Consider the following 22,784-nt stretch of genomic DNA (forward strand, 5'->3'; position numbering starts at 1 on the left):
CTCGTCGAGAGGAACATTTAATACACAGTATGTATGCAGCAAACTCTTATCGTTTTCTTAATATGTAAGCTTGAAATTACAGGATATTTTTTTTTGCACTCAGTGACCTTTGACCTTGAGTGCAAATTAAAGAATATTGGTGCAGGTCCCAAGTCTCTACGACTTCCGGTTCTTGAAATAAAAATTTTCCAAAAATGTATAATTTTTCAAGGGGAATAACTCCTTACCAGGGTAAATAACCTACTAATCGTTTATGTTTATTAACATTGTCATCTGTTCCTGTACATGCTGCCATTTTCAATTCTATTCTATCTCTAATACTTTTTAAGAAAAAATGCAAATAACAAAAATGCTTCAAGGGAAAATAACTCTCAAAGGGGATGATGAAATCCTACACAGCCTCATCTGGTAATACGTCATTATGAGATCTATCGATGGTCAATATTTGGTCTTGATGACTTCAATAGAAACGGGGGGAGGAAAAACTTTCCCTTTTTCCAAAACTGATCTTAATTCAAATTTCTAATGGAGTTTGCAACAATAACTACTTATTTAAATACATCATAAAATATCAAAATGTAAAATAAAGTGCTTGTTATCACTGAATGGTAAAGATTGTTTTAATTTATCAGTTGGTAGTAAAAGTGAATATACATTGCATATTGTATAAAACAATGATTTAAGTTGATTCAACTACTATTCTGGACAAAGAAAGATAACTCCATTTGAAAATTTCTTGCTATTGCACAATATTGTGCAATTAGATATTTCTTGCTATTGCACAATACTGTGCAATTGAAAATATTTGCTATTGCACAATACTGTGCAATTGAAGATTTCTTGCTATTGCGCAATACTGTGCAATTGAAAATTTCTTGCTATTGCACAATACTTAATATAATAATTTTGGATCCTGATTTGAACCAACTTGAAAACTGGGTCCATAATCAAAAATCTAAGTACATGTTTAGATTCAGCATATCAAAAAAGCCCAAGAATTTATTTTTTGTTAAAATCAAACAAAGTTTAATTTTGGAACCTTTGGACCTTAATGTAGACCAATTTGAAAACGGGACCAAAAGTTAAGAATCTACATACACAGTTAGATTCGGCATATCAAAGAACCCCAACTATTCAATTTTTGATAAAATCAAACAAAGTTTAATTTTGGTCCCCGATTTGGACCAACTTGAAAACTGCGCCAATGATAAAAAATCTAAGTACATTTTTAGATTCAGCATATCAAAGAACCCGAAGGATTCATTTTTTGTTAAAATCAAACTAAGTTTAATTTTGGAACCTTTGGACCTTAATGTAGACCAATTTGAAAACGGGACCAAAAGTTAAGAATCTACATACACAGTTAGATTCGGCATATCAACGAACCCCAATTATTCAATTTTTGATGAAATCAAACAAAGTTCAATTTTGGACCCTTTGGGCCCCTTATTCCTAAACTGTTGGGACCAAAACTCCCAAAATCAAACTCAACCTTCCTTTTATGGTCATAAACCTTGTGTTTAAATTTCATATATTTCTATTTACTTATACTAAAGTTATGGTGCAAAAACCAAGAATAATGCTTATCTGGGCCCCTTTTTGGCCCTAATTCTTAAACTGTGGGGACCTCAACTCCCAAAATCCATCCCAACCTTCCTTTTGTGGTCATAAACCCTGTGTGTAAATTGCATTGATTTCTATTTACTTATACTAAAGTTATTGTGCGAAAACCAGGAATAATGCTTATTTGGGCCCTTTTTTGGCCCTTATTTCCTAAACTGTTGGAACCAAAACTCCCAAAATCAATCCCAACCTGCCGTTTGTGGTCATAAACCTTGTGTCAAAATTTCATAGATTTCTATTTACTTAAACTAAAGTTATAGTGCGAAAACCACGAAAATGCTTATTTGGGCCATTTTGGCCCCTAATTCCATAAATGTTGAGACCAAAACTCCCAAAATCAATCCCAACCTTCCTTTTGTGGTCATCAACCTTGTGTTAAAATTTCATAGATTTCTATTCACTTTTACTAAAGTTAGAGTGCGAAAACTAAAAGTATTCGGACAACGACGACGAAGACGCCAACATGATACCAATATACGACCAAAAAATTTTCAATTTTTGCGGTCGTATAAAAATGGTAGATTGCATCTGTTTTTTTAACGAACAAAACCTTCCACTTATACAGCAATGTTCAAAATACTGCTAAATTGACTACGGTATGTGACATGAATAAAGTACAAATACATGCAAGAACGTTCAGTACACACAAGTACATAAATAAACAATACAATAATCCATTTCAACATGTAAATCACATAATAACAACAAACACCTACAACTAATTTACGACATATTACAAATAAAGCACAACAGAATATAAATAAATGAAATGTGCCTCACATGAATTTTTCAACGTTACAAAAAATGACGTCCCAGCTAAATTTCCAAATATGAAATTGGGTTTCAGTTTGTAAGGATGTATTTCCTAAACATTACAAGAATATTAAGATAAAATTGTGTAGTAAGAGTGTAATTATTTGTATGTTATAACCTTGATTTCCTTTTAAATAAAAACTTTGAAATTTTTTAATATCAAAATACATCCTGTGCATATAGTTGCTTTAAACCTAAAAATCATATACATGATCTAGGTGATTAATATCTTTACTTTTACAAACATAAAGAAAATAAAAATGGATTTAAAACCACAAAAGATAAGACATAAAACAACATCAAACCAGAATTACAAATGAGACATCATAACTGAATTCATTAATGTTGGATGTACAAATACTGAGACACGTCTAATAACATTAAGCAAGACAGTTATACTTGGGAATAGGTCATGTTCAATACTTAGAAGACCAACATTTACACCAAACAATCATTTCTTTGAAATATCAAGCCTTAAACAAAAAGTTGTCATATGTGCAACTGTATATGAATATTAAATATGTATATCATTCATTGCAGAAGAGACTAAAGACCACAAAGGACACATAAGAGCAAATACAGTGTGTAAAACAGACAAGTGCCTCTAGCAAGCCTTACAAGTGAGTACGTCATCTAAATATATGTTGAATTCATGTTGATTGATGACACAAATAAATACATATTAAAAGTGTCCATATATAAAACTTTTAAACATGTTCACAATGTCAAATTTTCAAATTGGTTTTAGTCATTACACAATAGGTACGGGTATACACTTACTTGACACAAAACATGTGATGATATTTCCATGTTTGTCAGAGCTTCTGCTAATGCTCTAAAATTGTTCTTTTCTTTCTTCTCCTTCCATTTTAATAAAATAACAAATTTCGCAACTTCTTTATTTGTGGGATAATTTTCTGTGATAGTATCCCATTGATCAGACATTTCCAGAAATGTCACTAACTCATGCATATGGCTTGATGCACATTTGATTGAAAAACGCAACAGTTCAATATCACTTGGTCTCTGGTTTAAAGCATCATCACTTAAACCTGAAAATAATAATACAAATAGCATCCCACTTACAGAAAACAACACAAAGTTACATTAGAGCTTTCTTACAAATTGACGAAAGGTACGAACGAACGGAAAGGGAGCACGTATTTCATTTCCACAATAATAGTTAAAAGAGTCTTTGTTTTATCCAGTAAAACAGCATTCTTTTCTAAATCAAGTTTATTCTTCAAAAATAATAATATCGCAAATAATACACGATTTTAATATAATCAAACAGAGAAAAATAGTGTCAAATACACTTACGTCCGATACGTTACTTAGGTAAACCACTAGTACACACATTTCCGCGGGAATTTTTTAAGCACGAGTTTCACGATTAACTTTTCAATGGCATTATTGAAGTACGTTAGTCTAAATTAAACGACAAGATTAATCTTTATTTTTATTTTTTTTATAGTACACTTTCAGCAAATTGTCAAAGTGGAATATCGAGATTTGATAATAAAAAATGATGCCACAATGTTTTTAAAAAGTAATGTTGAATAAATCTAGAAAAACATATTTTGTATATCAAGAAAAAAATATGCACCATATACATTGTGGATTTTATAATGACGAGTTAACAGTACACATGTTTTGAAGATAGACACGAAGTTGTCACTTATCGTCCAGTGGCTAATATTTCATGAATGTTCAGGACTATAGGCAAAACGCAGTTATTCGCTAAAATATTCGTTCCATTGCTGCGGTGTATCATATATACACATTTAGGGAGGGGGGAGGGGGGCAATGAATATTACCAGAGGAGAGGCGATGATACAAAAGTTATTAAACGAGCACCAGCATAGGATATGGCAAAGTATGAAGATCATCTTTTTTATTCATTTTCATTTTATTATTTTGAGCGTTGCAAGTTTTGAATCAAGGAAGTATTTGTGTTTTAATTTTTCTTATTTTTCTGTAAGGGAAGAAGACAATGTATTTGCTTTGACATTTTCTGGGTTTAAACAGTGCAACATTGTAATATTGAAGAGAAGGGGAGGGGTCGGTTTTCAGTCTTTAAGGGGCATTTTATTCGTCTGACTACTAGACAAAATGCTAGGTGTATTTAGGATATTTTGTAGTGTTATCTCCTCCGACCTGGTGGTATCATATTTTAACCTATCGTACGTCCCGAAATTCTAAAAATTTCTCAAGAAAAGTCCAATTTAATAAGTGTCGTTGCATGTAGGATAATTGTTCGAAATTCCACGACTATTATTTAAATATGTCAAAATAAAGGATCCCTAAAAAGAGTCTTACGTACCTTTCGTCAATTTGTAAGAAAGCTCTACTAGGAGAACATAGTACACCCTTGTTGTGCATTTTGAAATTCATGCAAGCTAATATTGGATATTTCGAAGGCACATTAAATAGATATGTACAGAAGCATGCCTGATGATACAGTTTAAACCAGTTTGTTATGTTCACCAATTTCAATAGTATTTAAAGTTTCTACAAAATCAAACGAAGTAAACTAAGGTTTTGGTAAAAGTATGTTAAAAATCTGACAATTAATGTTCCATAAATCTGGAGTGACAGACCGAAACATCTACATAGATGTTGAAAGTCTTAAAGATATAGTTTAACTTAAAGCATCACGGGTCAGATAAATCATGTCAAACAGACATTTACAACTTACAATTTGTATACACATAATATAACTGATCTATTGTTTATAATTGAAAAACAGACCACCTTAAAATGAAACTTAACATTGATCAATGAACCATGACAATGAGTTCAATGTCAGATGATATCTGCTAGCTTATAGACAACATTAACACCTTTACACAAGCATGCCATACACCAACATATATTGCTTAGAGTACTTGAACAACAGACTAAAACACAAAAACTTTACATTACCTAATGAACCATGACAATGAGTTCAACGTCAGATGATATCTGCTAGACAACATTAACACCTTTACACAAGCATGTCATACACCAACATATATTGCTTAGAGTACTTGAACAACAGACTAAAACACAAACACTTTACATTACCTAATGAACCATGACAATGAGTTCAACGTCAGATGATATCTGCTAGACAATATTAACACCTTTTTTCAAGCATGCCATACACCAACATATATTGCTTAGAGTACTTGAACAACAGACTAAAACACAAACACTTTACATTACCCAATGAACCATGACAATGAGTTCAACGTCAGATGATATCTGTTAGACAACATTAACACCTTTATACAAGCATGTCATACACCAACATATATTGCTTAGAGTACTTGAACAACAGACTAAAACACAAACACTTTACATTACCTAATGAACCATGATCATGAGGTCAAGATCAGATGATACCTGCTTGACAATATTAACACCTTTACACAAGCATGTCATACACCAACATATATTGCTTAGAGTACTTGAACAACAGACTAAAACACAAACACTTTACATTACCTAATGAACCATGACAATGAGTTCAACGTCAGATGATATCTGCTAGACAATATTAACACCTTTACACAAGCATGTCATACACCAACATATATTGCTTAGAGTACTTGAACAACAGACTAAAACACAAACACTTTACATTACCTAATGAACCATGACAATGAGTTCAACGTCAGATGATATCTGCTAGACAATATTAACACCTTTATACAAGCATGCCATACACCAACATATATTGCTTAGAGTACTTGAACAACAGACTAAAACACAAACACTTTACATTACCTAATGAACCATGACAATGAGTTCAACGTCAGATGATATCTGCTAGACAATATTAACACCTTTATACAAGCATGTCATACACCAACATATATTGCTTAGAGTACTTGAACAACAGACTAAAACACAAACACTTTACATTACCTAATGAACCATGACAATGAGTTCAACGTCAGATGATATCTGCTAGACAATATTAACACCTTTATACAAGCATGCCATACACCAACATATATTGCTAAGAGTACTTGAACAACAGACTAAAACACAAACACTTTACATTACCTAATGAACCATGACAATGAGTTCAACGTCAGATGATATCTGCTAGACAATATTAACAACTTTATACAAGCATGCCATACACCAACATATATTGCTTAGAGTACTTGAACAACAGACTAAAACACAAACACTTAACATTACCTAATGAACCATGACAATGAGTTCAACGTCAGATGATATCTGTTAGACAATATTAACACCTTTATACAAGCATGTCATACACCAACATATATTGCTTAGAGTACTTGAACAACAGACTAAAACACAAACACTTTACATTACCTAATGAACCATGACAATGAGTTCAACGTCAGATGATATCTGCTAGACAATATTAACACCTTTACACAAGCATGCCATACACCAACATATATTGCTTAGAGTACTTGAACAACAGACTAAAACACAAACACTTTACATTACCTAATGAACCATGACAATGAGTTCAATGTCAGATGATATCTGCTAGACAACATTAACGCCTTTACACAAGCATGCCATACACCAACATATATTGCTTAGAACAACAGACTAAAACACAAACACTTTACATTACCTAATGAACCATGACAATGAGTTCAACGTCAGATGATATCTGCTAGACAATATTAACACCTTTATACAAGCATGCCATACACCAACATATATTGCTTAGAACAACAGACTAAAACACAAACACTTTACATTACCTAATGAACCATGACAATGAGTTCAATGTCAGATGATATCTGCTAGACAATATTAACACCTTTATACAAGCATGCCATACACCAACATATATTGCTAAGAGTACTTGAACAACAGACTAAAACACAAAAACTTTACATTACCTAATGAACCATGACAATGAGTTCAACGTCAGATGATATCTGCTAGACAACATTAACACCTTTACACAAGCATGTCATACACCAACATATATTGCTTAGAGTACTTGAACAACAGACTAAAACACAAACACTTTACATTACCTAATGAACCATGACAATGAGTTCAACGTCAGATGATATCTGCTAGACAATATTAACACCTTTTTTCAAGCATGCCATACACCAACATATATTGCTTAGAGTACTTGAACAACAGACTAAAACACAAACACTTTACATTACCCAATGAACCATGACAATGAGTTCAACGTCAGATGATATCTGTTAGACAACATTAACACCTTTATACAAGCATGTCATACACCAACATATATTGCTTAGAGTACTTGAACAACAGACTAAAACACAAACACTTTACATTACCTAATGAACCATGATCATGAGGTCAAGATCAGATGATACCTGCTTGACAATATTAACACCTTTACACAAGCATGTCATACACCAACATATATTGCTTAGAGTACTTGAACAACAGACTAAAACACAAACACTTTACATTACTTAATGAACCATGACAATGAGTTCAACGTCAGATGATATCTGCTAGACAATATTAACACCTTTATACAAGCATGCCATACACCAACATATATTGCTTAGAGTACTTGAACAACAGACTAAAACACAAACACTTTACATTACCTAATGAACCATGACAATGAGTTCAACGTCAGATGATATCTGCTAGACAATATTAACACCTTTATACAAGCATGTCATACACCAACATATATTGCTTAGAGTACTTGAACAACAGACTAAAACACAAACACTTTACATTACCTAATGAACCATGACAATGAGTTCAACGTCAGATGATATCTGCTAGACAATATTAACACCTTTATACAAGCATGCCATACACCAACATATATTGCTTAGAACAACAGACTAAAACACAAACACTTTACATTACCTAATGAACCATGACAATGAGTTCAATGTCAAGATGATATCTGCTAGACAATATTAACACCTTTATACAAGCATGCCATACACCAACATATATTGCTTAGAGTACTTGAACAACAGACTAAAACACAAAAACTTTACATTACCTAATGAACCATGACAATGAGTTCAACGTCAGATGATATCTGCTAGACAACATTAACACCTTTACACAAGCATGCCATACACCAACATATATTGCTTAGAGTACTTGAACAACAGACTAAAACACAAAAACTTTACATTACCTAATGAACCATGACAATGAGTTCAACGTCAGATGATATCTGCTAGACAATATTAACACCTTTTTTCAAGCATGCCATACACCAACATATATTGCTTAGAGTACTTGAACAACAGACTAAAACACAAACACTTTACATTACCCAATGAACCATGACAATGAGTTCAACGTCAGATGATATCTGTTAGACAACATTAACACCTTTATACAAGCATGTCATACACCAACATATATTGCTTAGAGTACTTGAACAACAGACTAAAACACAAACACTTTACATTACCTAATGAACCATGATCATGAGGTCAAGATCAGATGATACCTGCTTGACAATATTAACACCTTTACACAAGCATGTCATACACCAACATATATTGCTTAGAGTACTTGAACAACAGACTAAAACACAAACACTTTACATTACCTAATGAACCATGACAATGAGTTCAACGTCAGATGATATCTGCTAGACAATATTAACACCTTTACACAAGCATGTCATACACCAACATATATTGCTTAGAGTACTTGAACAACAGACTAAAACACAAACACTTTACATTACCTAATGAACCATGACAATGAGTTCAACGTCAGATGATATCTGCTAGACAATATTAACACCTTTATACAAGCATGCCATACACCAACATATATTGCTTAGAGTACTTGAACAACAGACTAAAACACAAACACTTTACATTACCTAATGAACCATGACAATGAGTTCAATGTCAGATGATATCTGCTAGACAATATTAACACCTTTATACAAGCATGTCATACACCAACATATATTGCTTAGAGTACTTGAACAACAGACTAAAACACAAACACTTTACATTACCTAATGAACCATGACAATGAGTTCAACGTCAGATGATATCTGCTAGACAATATTCGCACCTTTATACAAGCATGCCATACACCAACATATATTGCTAAGAGTACTTGAACAACAGACTAAAACACAAACACTTTACATTACCTAATGAACCATGACAATGAGTTCAACGTCAGATGATATCTGCTAGACAATATTAACACCTTTATACAAGCATGCCATACACCAACATATATTGCTTAGAGTACTTGAACAACAGACTAAAACACAAACACTTAACATTACCTAATGAACCATGACAATGAGTTCAACGTCAGATGATATCTGCTTGACAATATTAACACCTTTATACAAGCATGTCATACACCAACATATATTGCTTAGAGTACTTGAACAACAGACTAAAACACAAACACTTTACATTACCCAATGAACCATGACAATGAGTTCAACGTCAGATGATATCTGCTAGACAATATTAACACCTTTATACAAGCATGCCATACACCAACATATATTGCTTAGAGTACTTGAACAACAGACTAAAACACAAACACTTTACATTACCTAATGAACCATGACAATGAGTTCAACGTCAGATGATATCTGCTAGACAATATTAACACCTTTATACAAGCATGCCATACACCAACATATATTGCTTAGAGTACTTGAACAACAGACTAAAACACCAACACTTTACATTACCTAATGAACCATGACAATGAGTTCAACGTCAGATGATATCTGCTAGACAATATTAACACCTTTACACAAGCATGTCATACACCAACATACATTGCTTAGAACAACAGACTAAAACACAAATACTTTACATTACCTAATGAACCATGACAATGAGTTCAACGTCAGATGATATCTGCTAGACAACATTAACACCTTTACACAAGCATGTCATACACCAACATATATTGCTTAGAACAACAGACTAAAACACAAATACTTTACATTACCTAATGAACCATGACAATGAGTTCAACGTCAGATGATATCTGCTAGACAACATTAACACCTTTACACAAGCATGTCATACACCAACATATATTGCTTAGAACAACAGACTAAAACACAAACACTTTACATTACCTAATGAACCATGACCATGAGTTCAACGTCAGATGATATCTGCTAGACAACATTAACACCTTTACACAAGCATGTCATACACCAACATATATTGCTTAGAGTACTTGAACAACAGACTAAAACACAAACACTTTACATTACCTAATGAACCATGACAATGAGTTCAACGTCAGATGATATCTGCTAGACAATATTAACACCTTTATACAAGCATGCCATACACCAACATATATTGCTTAGAGTACTTGAACAACAGACTAAAACACGTACTCTAAGCAATATATGTTGGTGTATGGCATGCTTGTATAAAGGTGTTAATATTGTCTAGCAGATATCATCTGACGTTGAACTCATTGTCATGGTTCATTAGGTAATGTAAAGTGTTTGTCTTGACCTCATGATCATGGTTCATTAGGTAATGTAAAGTGTTTGTGTTTTAGTCTGTTGTTCAAGTACTCTAAGCAATGTATGTTGCTGTATGGCATGCTTGTGTAAAGGTGTTAATATTGTCTAGCAGATATCATCTGACGTTGAACTCATTGTCATGGTTCATTAGGTAATGTAAAGTGTTTGTGTTTTAGTCTGTTGTTCAAACACTTTACATTACCTAATGAACCATGACAATGAGTTCAATGTCAGATGATATCTGCTAGACAACATTAACACCTTTATACAAGCATGCCATACACCAACATATATTGCTTAGAACAACAGACTAAAACACAAACACTTAACATTACCTAATGAACCATGACAATGAGTTCAACGTCAGATGATATCTGCTAGACAATATTAACACCTTTACACAAGCATGTCATACACCAACATATATTGCTTAGAGTACTTGAACAATAGACTAAAACACAAAAACTTTACATTACCTAATGAACCATGACAATGAGTTCAACGTCAGATGATATCTGCTAGACAACATTAACACCTTTATACAAGCATGTCATACACCAACATATATTGCTTAGAGTACTTGAACAACAGACTAAAACACAAACACTTTACATTACCTAATGAACCATGACAATGAGTTCAACGTCAGATGATATCTGCTAGACAATATTAACACCTTTATACAAGCATGCCATACACCAACATATATTGCTTAGAGTACTTGAACAACAGACTAAAACACAAACACTTTACATTACCTAATGAACCATGACAATGAGTTCAACGTCAGATGATATCTGCTAGACAATATTAACACCTTTATACAAGCATGCCATACACCAACATATATTGCTTAGAGTACTTGAACAACAGACTAAAACACAAACACTTTACATTACCTAATGAACCATGACAATGAGTTCAACGTCAGATGATATCTGCTAGACAATATTAACACCTTTATACAAGCATGTCATACACCAACATATATTGCTTAGAGTACTTGAACAACAGACTAAAACACAAACACTTTACATTACCTAATGAACCATGACAATGAGTTCAACGTCAGATGATATCTGCTAGACAATATTCGCACCTTTATACAAGCATGCCATACACCAACATATATTGCTAAGAGTACTTGAACAACAGACTAAAACACAAACACTTTACATTACCTAATGAACCATGACAATGAGTTCAACGTCAGATGATATCTGCTAGACAATATTAACACCTTTATACAAGCATGCCATACACCAACATATATTGCTTAGAGTACTTGAACAACAGACTAAAACACAAACACTTAACATTACCTAATGAACCATGACAATGAGTTCAACGTCAGATGATATCTGCTTGACAATATTAACACCTTTATACAAGCATGTCATACACCAACATATATTGCTTAGAGTACTTGAACAACAGACTAAAACACAAACACTTTACATTACCTAATGAACCATGACAATGAGTTCAACGTCAGATGATATCTGCTAGACAATATTAACACCTTTATACAAGCATGCCATACACCAACATATATTGCTTAGAGTACTTGAACAACAGACTAAAACACAAACACTTTACATTACCTAATGAACCATGACAATGAGTTCAACGTCAGATGATATCTGCTAGACAATATTAACACCTTTATACAAGCATGCCATACACCAACATATATTGCTTAGAGTACTTGAACAACAGACTAAAACACCAACACTTTACATTACCTAATGAACCATGACAATGAGTTCAACGTCAGATGATATCTGCTAGACAATATTAACACCTTTACACAAGCATGTCATACACCAACATACATTGCTTAGAACAACAGACTAAAACACAAATACTGTACATTACCTAATGAACCATGACAATGAGTTCAACGTCAGATGATATCTGCTAGACAACATTAACACCTTTACACAAGCATGTCATACACCAACATATATTGCTTAGAACAACAGACTAAAACACAAATACTTTACATTACCTAATGAACCATGACAATGAGTTCAACGTCAGATGATATCTGCTAGACAACATTAACACCTTTACACAAGCATGTCATACACCAACATATATTGCTTAGAACAACAGACTAAAACACAAACACTTTACATTACCTAATGAACCATGACAATGAGTTCAACGTCAGATGATATCTGCTAGACAACATTAACACCTTTACACAAGCATGTCATACACCAACATATATTGCTTAGAGTACTTGAACAACAGACTAAAACACAAACACTTTACATTACCTAATGAACCATGACAATGAGTTCAACGTCAGATGATATCTGCTAGACAATATTAACACCTTTATACAAGCATGCCATACACCAACATATATTGCTTAGAGTACTTGAACAACAGACTAAAACACGTACTCTAAGCAATATATGTTGGTGTATGGCATGCTTGTATAAAGGTGTTAATATTGTCTAGCAGATATCATCTGACGTTGAACTCATTGTCATGGTTCATTAGGTAATGTAAAGTGTTTGTCTTGACCTCATGATCATGGTTCATTAGGTAATGTAAAGTGTTTGTGTTTTAGTCTGTTGTTCAAGTACTCTAAGCAATGTATGTTGCTGTATGGCATGCTTGTGTAAAGGTGTTAATATTGTCTAGCAGATATCATCTGACGTTGAACTCATTGTCATGGTTCATTAGGTAATGTAAAGTGTTTGTGTTTTAGTCTGTTGTTCAAACACTTTACATTACCTAATGAACCATGACAATGAGTTCAATGTCAGATGATATCTGCTAGACAACATTAACACCTTTATACAAGCATGCCATACACCAACATATATTGCTTAGAGTACTTGAACAACAGACTAAAACACAAACACTTTACATTACCTAATGAACCATGACAATGAGTTCAACGTCAGATGATATCTGCTAGACAATATTAACACCTTTATACAAGCATGCCACACACCAACATATATTGCTTAGAGTACTTGAACAACAGACTAAAACACAAACACTTTACATTACCTAATGAACCATGACAATGAGTTCAACGTCAGATGATATCTGCTAGACAATATTAACACCTTTATACAAGCATGCCATACACCAACATATATTGCTTAGAGTACTTGAACAACAGACTAAAACACAAACACTTTACATTACCTAATGAACCATGACAATGAGTTCAACGTCAGGTGATATCTGCTAGACAATATTAACACCTTTACACAAGCATGCCATACACCAACATATATTGCTTAGAGTACTTGAACAACAGACTAAAACACAAACACTTTACATTACCTAATGAACCATGACAATGAGTTCAATGTCAGATGATATCTGCTAGACAACATTAACGCCTTTACACAAGCATGCCATACACCAACATATATTGCTTAGAACAACAGACTAAAACACAAACACTTTACATTACCTAATAAACCATGACAATGAGTTCAACGTCAGATGATATCTGCTAGACAACATTAACACCTTTATACAAGCATGCCATACACCAACATATATTGCTTAGAACAACAGACTAAAACACAAACACTTTACATTACCTAATGAACCATGACAATGAGTTCAACGTCAGATGATATCTGCTAGACAATATTAACACCTTTATACAAGCATGCCATACACCAACATATATTGCTTAGAGTACTTGAACAACAGACTAAAACACAAACACTTTACATTACCTAATGAACCATGACAATGAGTTCAACGTCAGATGATATCTGCTAGACAATATTAACACCTTTATACAAGCATGCCATACACCAACATATATTGCTTAGAGTACTTGAACAACAGACTAAAACACAAACACTTTACATTACCTAATGAACCATGACAATGAGTTCAACGTCAGATGATATCTGCTAGACAATATTAACACCTTTATACAAGCATGTCATACACCAACATATATTGCTTAGAGTACTTGAACAACAGACTAAAACACAAACACTTTACATTACCTAATGAACCATGACAATGAGTTCAACGTCAGATGATATCTGCTAGACAATATTCGCACCTTTATACAAGCATGCCATACACCAACATATATTGCTAAGAGTACTTGAACAACAGACTAAAACACAAACACTTTACATTACCTAATGAACCATGACAATGAGTTCAACGTCAGATGATATCTGCTAGACAATATTAACACCTTTATACAAGCATGCCATACACCAACATATATTGCTTAGAGTACTTGAACAACAGACTAAAACACAAACACTTAACATTACCTAATGAACCATGACAATGAGTTCAACGTCAGATGATATCTGCTTGACAATATTAACACCTTTATACAAGCATGTCATACACCAACATATATTGCTTAGAGTACTTGAACAACAGACTAAAACACAAACACTTTACATTACCTAATGAACCATGACAATGAGTTCAACGTCAGATGATATCTGCTAGACAATATTAACACCTTTATACAAGCATGCCATACACCAACATATATTGCTTAGAGTACTTGAACAACAGACTAAAACACAAACACTTTACATTACCTAATGAACCATGACAATGAGTTCAACGTCAGATGATATCTGCTAGACAATATTAACACCTTTATACAAGCATGCCATACACCAACATATATTGCTTAGAGTACTTGAACAACAGACTAAAACACCAACACTTTACATTACCTAATGAACCATGACAATGAGTTCAACGTCAGATGATATCTGCTAGACAATATTAACACCTTTACACAAGCATGTCATACACCAACATACATTGCTTAGAACAACAGACTAAAACACAAATACTGTACATTACCTAATGAACCATGACAATGAGTTCAACGTCAGATGATATCTGCTAGACAACATTAACACCTTTACACAAGCATGTCATACACCAACATATATTGCTTAGAACAACAGACTAAAACACAAATACTTTACATTACCTAATGAACCATGACAATGAGTTCAACGTCAGATGATATCTGCTAGACAACATTAACACCTTTACACAAGCATGTCATACACCAACATATATTGCTTAGAACAACAGACTAAAACACAAACACTTTACATTACCTAATGAACCATGACAATGAGTTCAACGTCAGATGATATCTGCTAGACAACATTAACACCTTTACACAAGCATGTCATACACCAACATATATTGCTTAGAGTACTTGAACAACAGACTAAAACACAAACACTTTACATTACCTAATGAACCATGACAATGAGTTCAACGTCAGATGATATCTGCTAGACAATATTAACACCTTTATACAAGCATGCCATACACCAACATATATTGCTTAGAGTACTTGAACAACAGACTAAAACACGTACTCTAAGCAATATATGTTGGTGTATGGCATGCTTGTATAAAGGTGTTAATATTGTCTAGCAGATATCATCTGACGTTGAACTCATTGTCATGGTTCATTAGGTAATGTAAAGTGTTTGTCTTGACCTCATGATCATGGTTCATTAGGTAATGTAAAGTGTTTGTGTTTTAGTCTGTTGTTCAAGTACTCTAAGCAATGTATGTTGCTGTATGGCATGCTTGTGTAAAGGTGTTAATATTGTCTAGCAGATATCATCTGACGTTGAACTCATTGTCATGGTTCATTAGGTAATGTAAAGTGTTTGTGTTTTAGTCTGTTGTTCAAACACTTTACATTACCTAATGAACCATGACAATGAGTTCAATGTCAGATGATATCTGCTAGACAACATTAACACCTTTATACAAGCATGCCATACACCAACATATATTGCTTAGAGTACTTGAACAACAGACTAAAACACAAACACTTTACATTACCTAATGAACCATGACAATGAGTTCAACGTCAGATGATATCTGCTAGACAATATTAACACCTTTATACAAGCATGCCACACACCAACATATATTGCTTAGAGTACTTGAACAACAGACTAAAACACAAACACTTTACATTACCTAATGAACCATGACAATGAGTTCAACGTCAGATGATATCTGCTAGACAATATTAACACCTTTATACAAGCATGCCATACACCAACATATATTGCTTAGAGTACTTGAACAACAGACTAAAACACAAACACTTTACATTACCTAATGAACCATGACAATGAGTTCAACGTCAGGTGATATCTGCTAGACAATATTAACACCTTTACACAAGCATGCCATACACCAACATATATTGCTTAGAGTACTTGAACAACAGACTAAAACACAAACACTTTACATTACCTAATGAACCATGACAATGAGTTCAATGTCAGATGATATCTGCTAGACAACATTAACGCCTTTACACAAGCATGCCATACACCAACATATATTGCTTAGAACAACAGACTAAAACACAAACACTTTACATTACCTAATAAACCATGACAATGAGTTCAACGTCAGATGATATCTGCTAGACAACATTAACACCTTTATACAAGCATGCCATACACCAACATATATTGCTTAGAACAACAGACTAAAACACAAACACTTTACATTACCTAATGAACCATGACAATGAGTTCAACGTCAGATGATATCTGCTAGACAATATTAACACCTTTATACAAGCATGCCATACACCAACATATTATATTGCTTGGAGTACTTGAACAACAGACTAAAACACAAACACTTTACATTACCTAATGAACCATGACAATGAGTTCAACGTCAGATGATATCTGCTAGACAATATTAACACCTTTATACAAGCATGCCATACACCAACATATATTGCTTAGAACAACAGACTAAAACACAAACACTTTACATTACCTAATGAACCATGACAATGAGTTCAACGTTAGATGATATCTGCTAGACAATATTAACACCTTTATACAAGCATGCCATACACCAACATATATTGCTTAGAGTACTTGAACAACAGACTAAAACACAAACACTTTACATTACCTAATGAACCATGACAATGAGTTCAACGTCAGATGATATCTGCTAGACAATATTAACACCTTTACACAAGCATGCCATACACCAACATATATTGCTTAGAGTACTTGAACAACAGACTAAAACACAAACACTTTACATTACCTAATGAACCATGACAATGAGTTCAACGTCAGATGATATCTGCTAGACAATATTAACACCTTTATACAAGCATGCCATACACCAACATATATTGCTTAGAGTACTTGAACAACAGACTAATACACAAACACTTTACATTACCTAATGAACCATGATCATGAGGTCAAGATCAGATGATACCTGCTTGACAGACATGTACACCTTACAATCAATCCATACACCAACTATAATTGACCTATTGCTTAACAAACTTGACCGACATAAACCAATTCCAGTTATTGCATAAACCATATATAGTTTGACATTTACATTGTCATATCGGGGCCTTTAATAGCTGACTATACGGTATGGGCTTTGTTCATTGTTGAAGGCCGTACAGTGACCTAGTTGTTAATGTCTGTCATTTTGGTCTCTTGTGGACAGTTGTCTCATTGGAAATCATACCACATCTTCTTTTTTATGAGTGTTGACTGACGCAACAGTACATATTAGATTTAAATGCAAAGACTGGTCTTGCATTTGTTGAGACCATATTGAGAATATTACCAACTGATCAAGACGCAATCAGACTTATTAAGTAAAGTCTACATCAAAGTCAAGTACATATAAGTACAGTTAAGTACTGTTGAGATTATCTCGAGTCTTTTCATGTTAAATCTGTTTGAGCACACATTATGGTCTTTTCATAGTCTTGGCAGTGTGTAGTGTTTCTCTATTGTCATCTCAGTTTTTCAGAAAAATTAGCTTAATATGACATGTATGATACCAAGAGTGAACATGCTGAGATTATTGCCTGCTTATCTGATTATACTTGAATGTTGAAAGTCTTTCTGGTCAAGGTTTTACTATAAATTCTAATAAAACTTGAACATTACAGAATCCATAAAAGTAAGATAAAAGTCATATACACATATGATTTGCAAAGCATGCCAAATGCATAGGTGCACTTTTTTTTTCATAATTCCATTCACCAAACATAGTTGCCATATGGCTTAATTAATATAGTTTTTGAGAAACAGACTTAACATTAAAACTCAATGTCCACCAATGACCGATGAAGTCAAGGTCAATTGAACGCTGCTAGACTGACCCACTCCTTATAGTATCTGAAAAACTGACCTAATCTCAAAACCATTGAGCAATGAACCACGAAAAATAAGGTTAATGTCAAATGAACTCTGACAAGCAGAAATGTACATCCAGCATACAACGTGTTTTAGACGTTGGCTGAAGGTCAGGACTATAAATGTTGGGTCATTAACATATGCTGTGATAATTTCATGATAACATTAAAACAAGAGGCTCTCAAGAGCCTGAATCGCTCACCTTAATTCTTTTGGTTAAATCTCTCATCAATGATTATTTTGGCTTTTCAATTTATTTAAATGTTTTTTGGATCGTCCTATTTTCTTCAAAAGCCAAAAAAATAATCATTTTCTCCTATGTTCTATTTTAGCCATAGGAGCTATGTTTCTTGACATACAAGGAAATAAAATATAAAATTTATACTAGATACTCTGAAACTCATTTAGCCTAAGTTTCATAGATGCCAACCCCTTTTGAGACAATCAGTAACAAACTATCAAATTTTCCGTATTTTTGAAAAGTTTTCAGTAATCATTCAAAAACTTGCATTTACCAATAAAAATTAATGACGAGTGGTTGCAAAATGATGTGCACTAAAATTTGTCGTTCAACATGTTGTCTGTAGTATGAATTCCATTCATTAATTGTTCAAATGTTCTCGACTCGTACATTTTCGTTTTGTCAAGGAGAAGTAGAGAAAGGGGGAAAACTACTTCATAAAATGCAAGTTTTCCTCTTGGGGTCAGTTAGTTCCCATCAATAGGTTGATAACTCCTGAGAAACCGGAAACATAACATTGTCGTTTTTTAAATACCGGACCAGGACGGAAAAGTAATGATAAAAATCCGCGATTTACAAAATTGAACGGCGATGATTGGGAATCCGTAACTATTTGACTTTGACCGTAATAGCGTAGTTTGTATCGCAAAATCGGAAAAAATTACGGAAAAATCGTAATGGTTGGCATCTATGAAGTTTGGCTGAAATTGATACAGCAGTTTCAAAGGAGAAGATTTTTTAAAGTAAGTCAACATGATGAACAAATTGTGAAAAAAGTCTTTAAAGGGCAATAACTCCTTAAGGGGTCAATTAACAATTTTGGTCAAATTGACTTAATTGAAGATCTTACTTTGCTGAACATTATTGCTGTTTACAGTTTATTTCTATCTATAATTATATTCAAGATAATAAACAAAAACAGCAAAATTTCCTTAAAATTATCAATTTAGGGGCAGCAACCCAACAACAGGTTGTCTGATTGATCTGAAAATTTCAGGGCAGATAGATCTTGACCTGATAAACAATATTACCAAACGTCAGATTTGCTCTAAATGCTTTGGTTTTTGAGTTATAAGCCAAAAACTGCATTTGACCCCTATGTTCTATTTTTAGCAATGGCGACCATGTTTGTTGATAGATCATAACTTTGGATACAATTTACAAACTAGATACCCTAAGGAACATTCAGTTAAAGTTTGGAAGTATTTGGCCCAGTAGTTTCAGAGGAGAAAATTTTTGTAAAAGATTACTAAGATTTACGAAAAATGGTTAAAAATTGACTATAAAGGGCAATAACTCCTAAAGGGGTCAACTGACCATTTCCGTCATGTTGACTTATTTGTAAATCTTACTTTGCTGAACATTATTGCTGTTTACAGTTTATCTCTATCTATAATAATATTCAAGATAATAACCAAAAACAGCAAAATTTCCTTAAAATTACCAATTCAGGGGCAGTAACCCCACAACAGGTTGTCTGATTCATCTGAAAATTTCAGGGCAGATAGATCTTGACCTGATAAACAATATTATCCCATGTCAGATTTCCTCTAAATGCTATGGTTTTTGAGTTATAAGCCAAAAACTGCATTTGACCCCTATGTTCTATTTTTAGCAATGGCGACCATGTTTGTTGATAGATCATAACTTCGGATACAATTTACAAACTAGATACCCTAAGAAACATTCAGTTGAAGTTTGGAAGTATTTGGCCCAGTAGTTTCAGAGGAGAAGATTTTTGTAAAAGATTACTAAGATTTACGAAAAATGGTTAAAAATTGACTATAAAGGGCAATAACTCCTAAAGGGGTCAACTGACCATTTCCGTCATGTTGACTTATTTGTAAATCTTACTTTGCTGAACATTATTCCTGTTTACAGTTTATCTCTATATATAATAATATTCAAGATAATAACCAAAAACAGCAAAATTTCCTTAAAATTACCAATTCAGGGGCAGCAACCCAACAACAGGTTGTCTGATTCATCTGAAAAATTCAGGGCAGAGAGATCTTGACCTGATAAACAATATGTCAGATTTGCTCTAAATGCTTTGGTTTTTGAGTTATAAGCCAAAAACTGCATTTGACCCCTATGTTCTATTTTTAGCAATGGCGACCATGTTTGTTGATAGATCAAAACTTCGGATACAATTTATAAATAAGATACCCTAAGGAACATTCAGTTAAAGTTTGGAAGTATTTGGCCCAGTAGTTTCAGAGGAGAAGATTCTTGAAATAGTTTACGACGACAGACGACAGACGGACGACAGACGACGGACGACGACGGACGCCAAGTGATGGCATAAGCTCACTTGTCCCTTCGGGACAGGTGAGCTAAAAAGTTATGCACTGACAAATATATAACTTTAAGCATTTAAGGGTTGACATTGGCTGAATGTAATAGTTATTACTATAATTACCAATGTTTTAGATACAATGTTGTAACGTTCTTTACATATTACGTTCTGTGGCATTGTCATGATAGAAATTCTGTTTTATAATTATTGTATTTGTTCTGATTATTATTTTTTTTTTCCCCACATTTTGTTCTTGCGATAATTGTTTGTTTCGCAATATGTCGCTTAGATATTTCTTATATTGTAATTTGTATCGTATAGTTTATGCGCTATTAAATTTCACCCTGCTAAGCCGAACCATTTTCTTTGTAAGAGTTATCTCCCTATTTACTGTTTATCATCAGAGTGCATATCCTTAGTAACAAAAAAAGATATCGACAAAATTCTTTTAACAAATTGTTCGTTACATCCTCAGGAATTTTTGGATAATTTGGAAGTGATTCTATGGAGTTATCTACCTTTACAAAATAAATTTGTCGGTATGTGTTTTCAACTCACCAACTATTAACCATATAACCTTGTAATGTTTTTATTTAAGGCCCCTAGGTCTTAACTTAGAAAATGAGGTCAAGGTCAAAGGTCACGGTCAAGTTCTAAATTTTGATTTTGCCTTGTTTTGAGATTTTATCCAACAGTTTTAAAGATAAACATTAAACAAGAGTGCACAGGCTGAAATGTCTTGCCTTCTATACTAATCATTGATATTATGTTGATAGTCCTAAGTATAAAGCTAAGCTTTATAACAACTGTCACATAAACTTAACATTAACCAAGATAACTAAACAAAGACCAATGAACCTTGAAAATGAGGTCAAGGTAAGATGAACTATGCCAGGCAAACATGTACAGCTAACAATGCTTCTATACAACATATATAGTTGACCTATTACTTATAGTTTAGAAAAATAGACCAAAACACAAAAACTTAACACTGTGCAATAAACCGTGAAAATGAGGTCACGGTCAAATAAAACCTGCGCAACTGACATAAAGATCATAAAATATTTCCATACACCAAAT

General features: G+C 33.4%; 1 protein-coding gene and 1 long non-coding RNA gene across 2 annotated transcripts in view; both read right to left on the minus strand.

Moving 5' to 3' along the window:
* LOC139498915 (uncharacterized) overlaps positions 1-22,784 on the minus strand; it is a 437,948-nt gene that overhangs the window by 329,604 nt on the left and 85,560 nt on the right. The gene's annotated exons all lie outside the window — the stretch shown is intronic.
* LOC139498899 (uncharacterized) overlaps positions 1-22,784 on the minus strand; it is a 99,969-nt gene that overhangs the window by 14,398 nt on the left and 62,787 nt on the right. The window contains exon 16 of the mRNA XM_071287489.1: positions 3,217-3,488. Within this exon, the coding sequence (XP_071143590.1) occupies positions 3,217-3,488 (272 nt within the window). The remainder of the gene's footprint in view (positions 1-3,216; positions 3,489-22,784) is intronic.

This window comes from Mytilus edulis, chromosome 12 (genome assembly GCF_963676685.1).
Source record: "Mytilus edulis chromosome 12, xbMytEdul2.2, whole genome shotgun sequence".
NCBI lineage: Eukaryota > Metazoa > Mollusca > Bivalvia > Mytilida > Mytilidae > Mytilus > Mytilus edulis.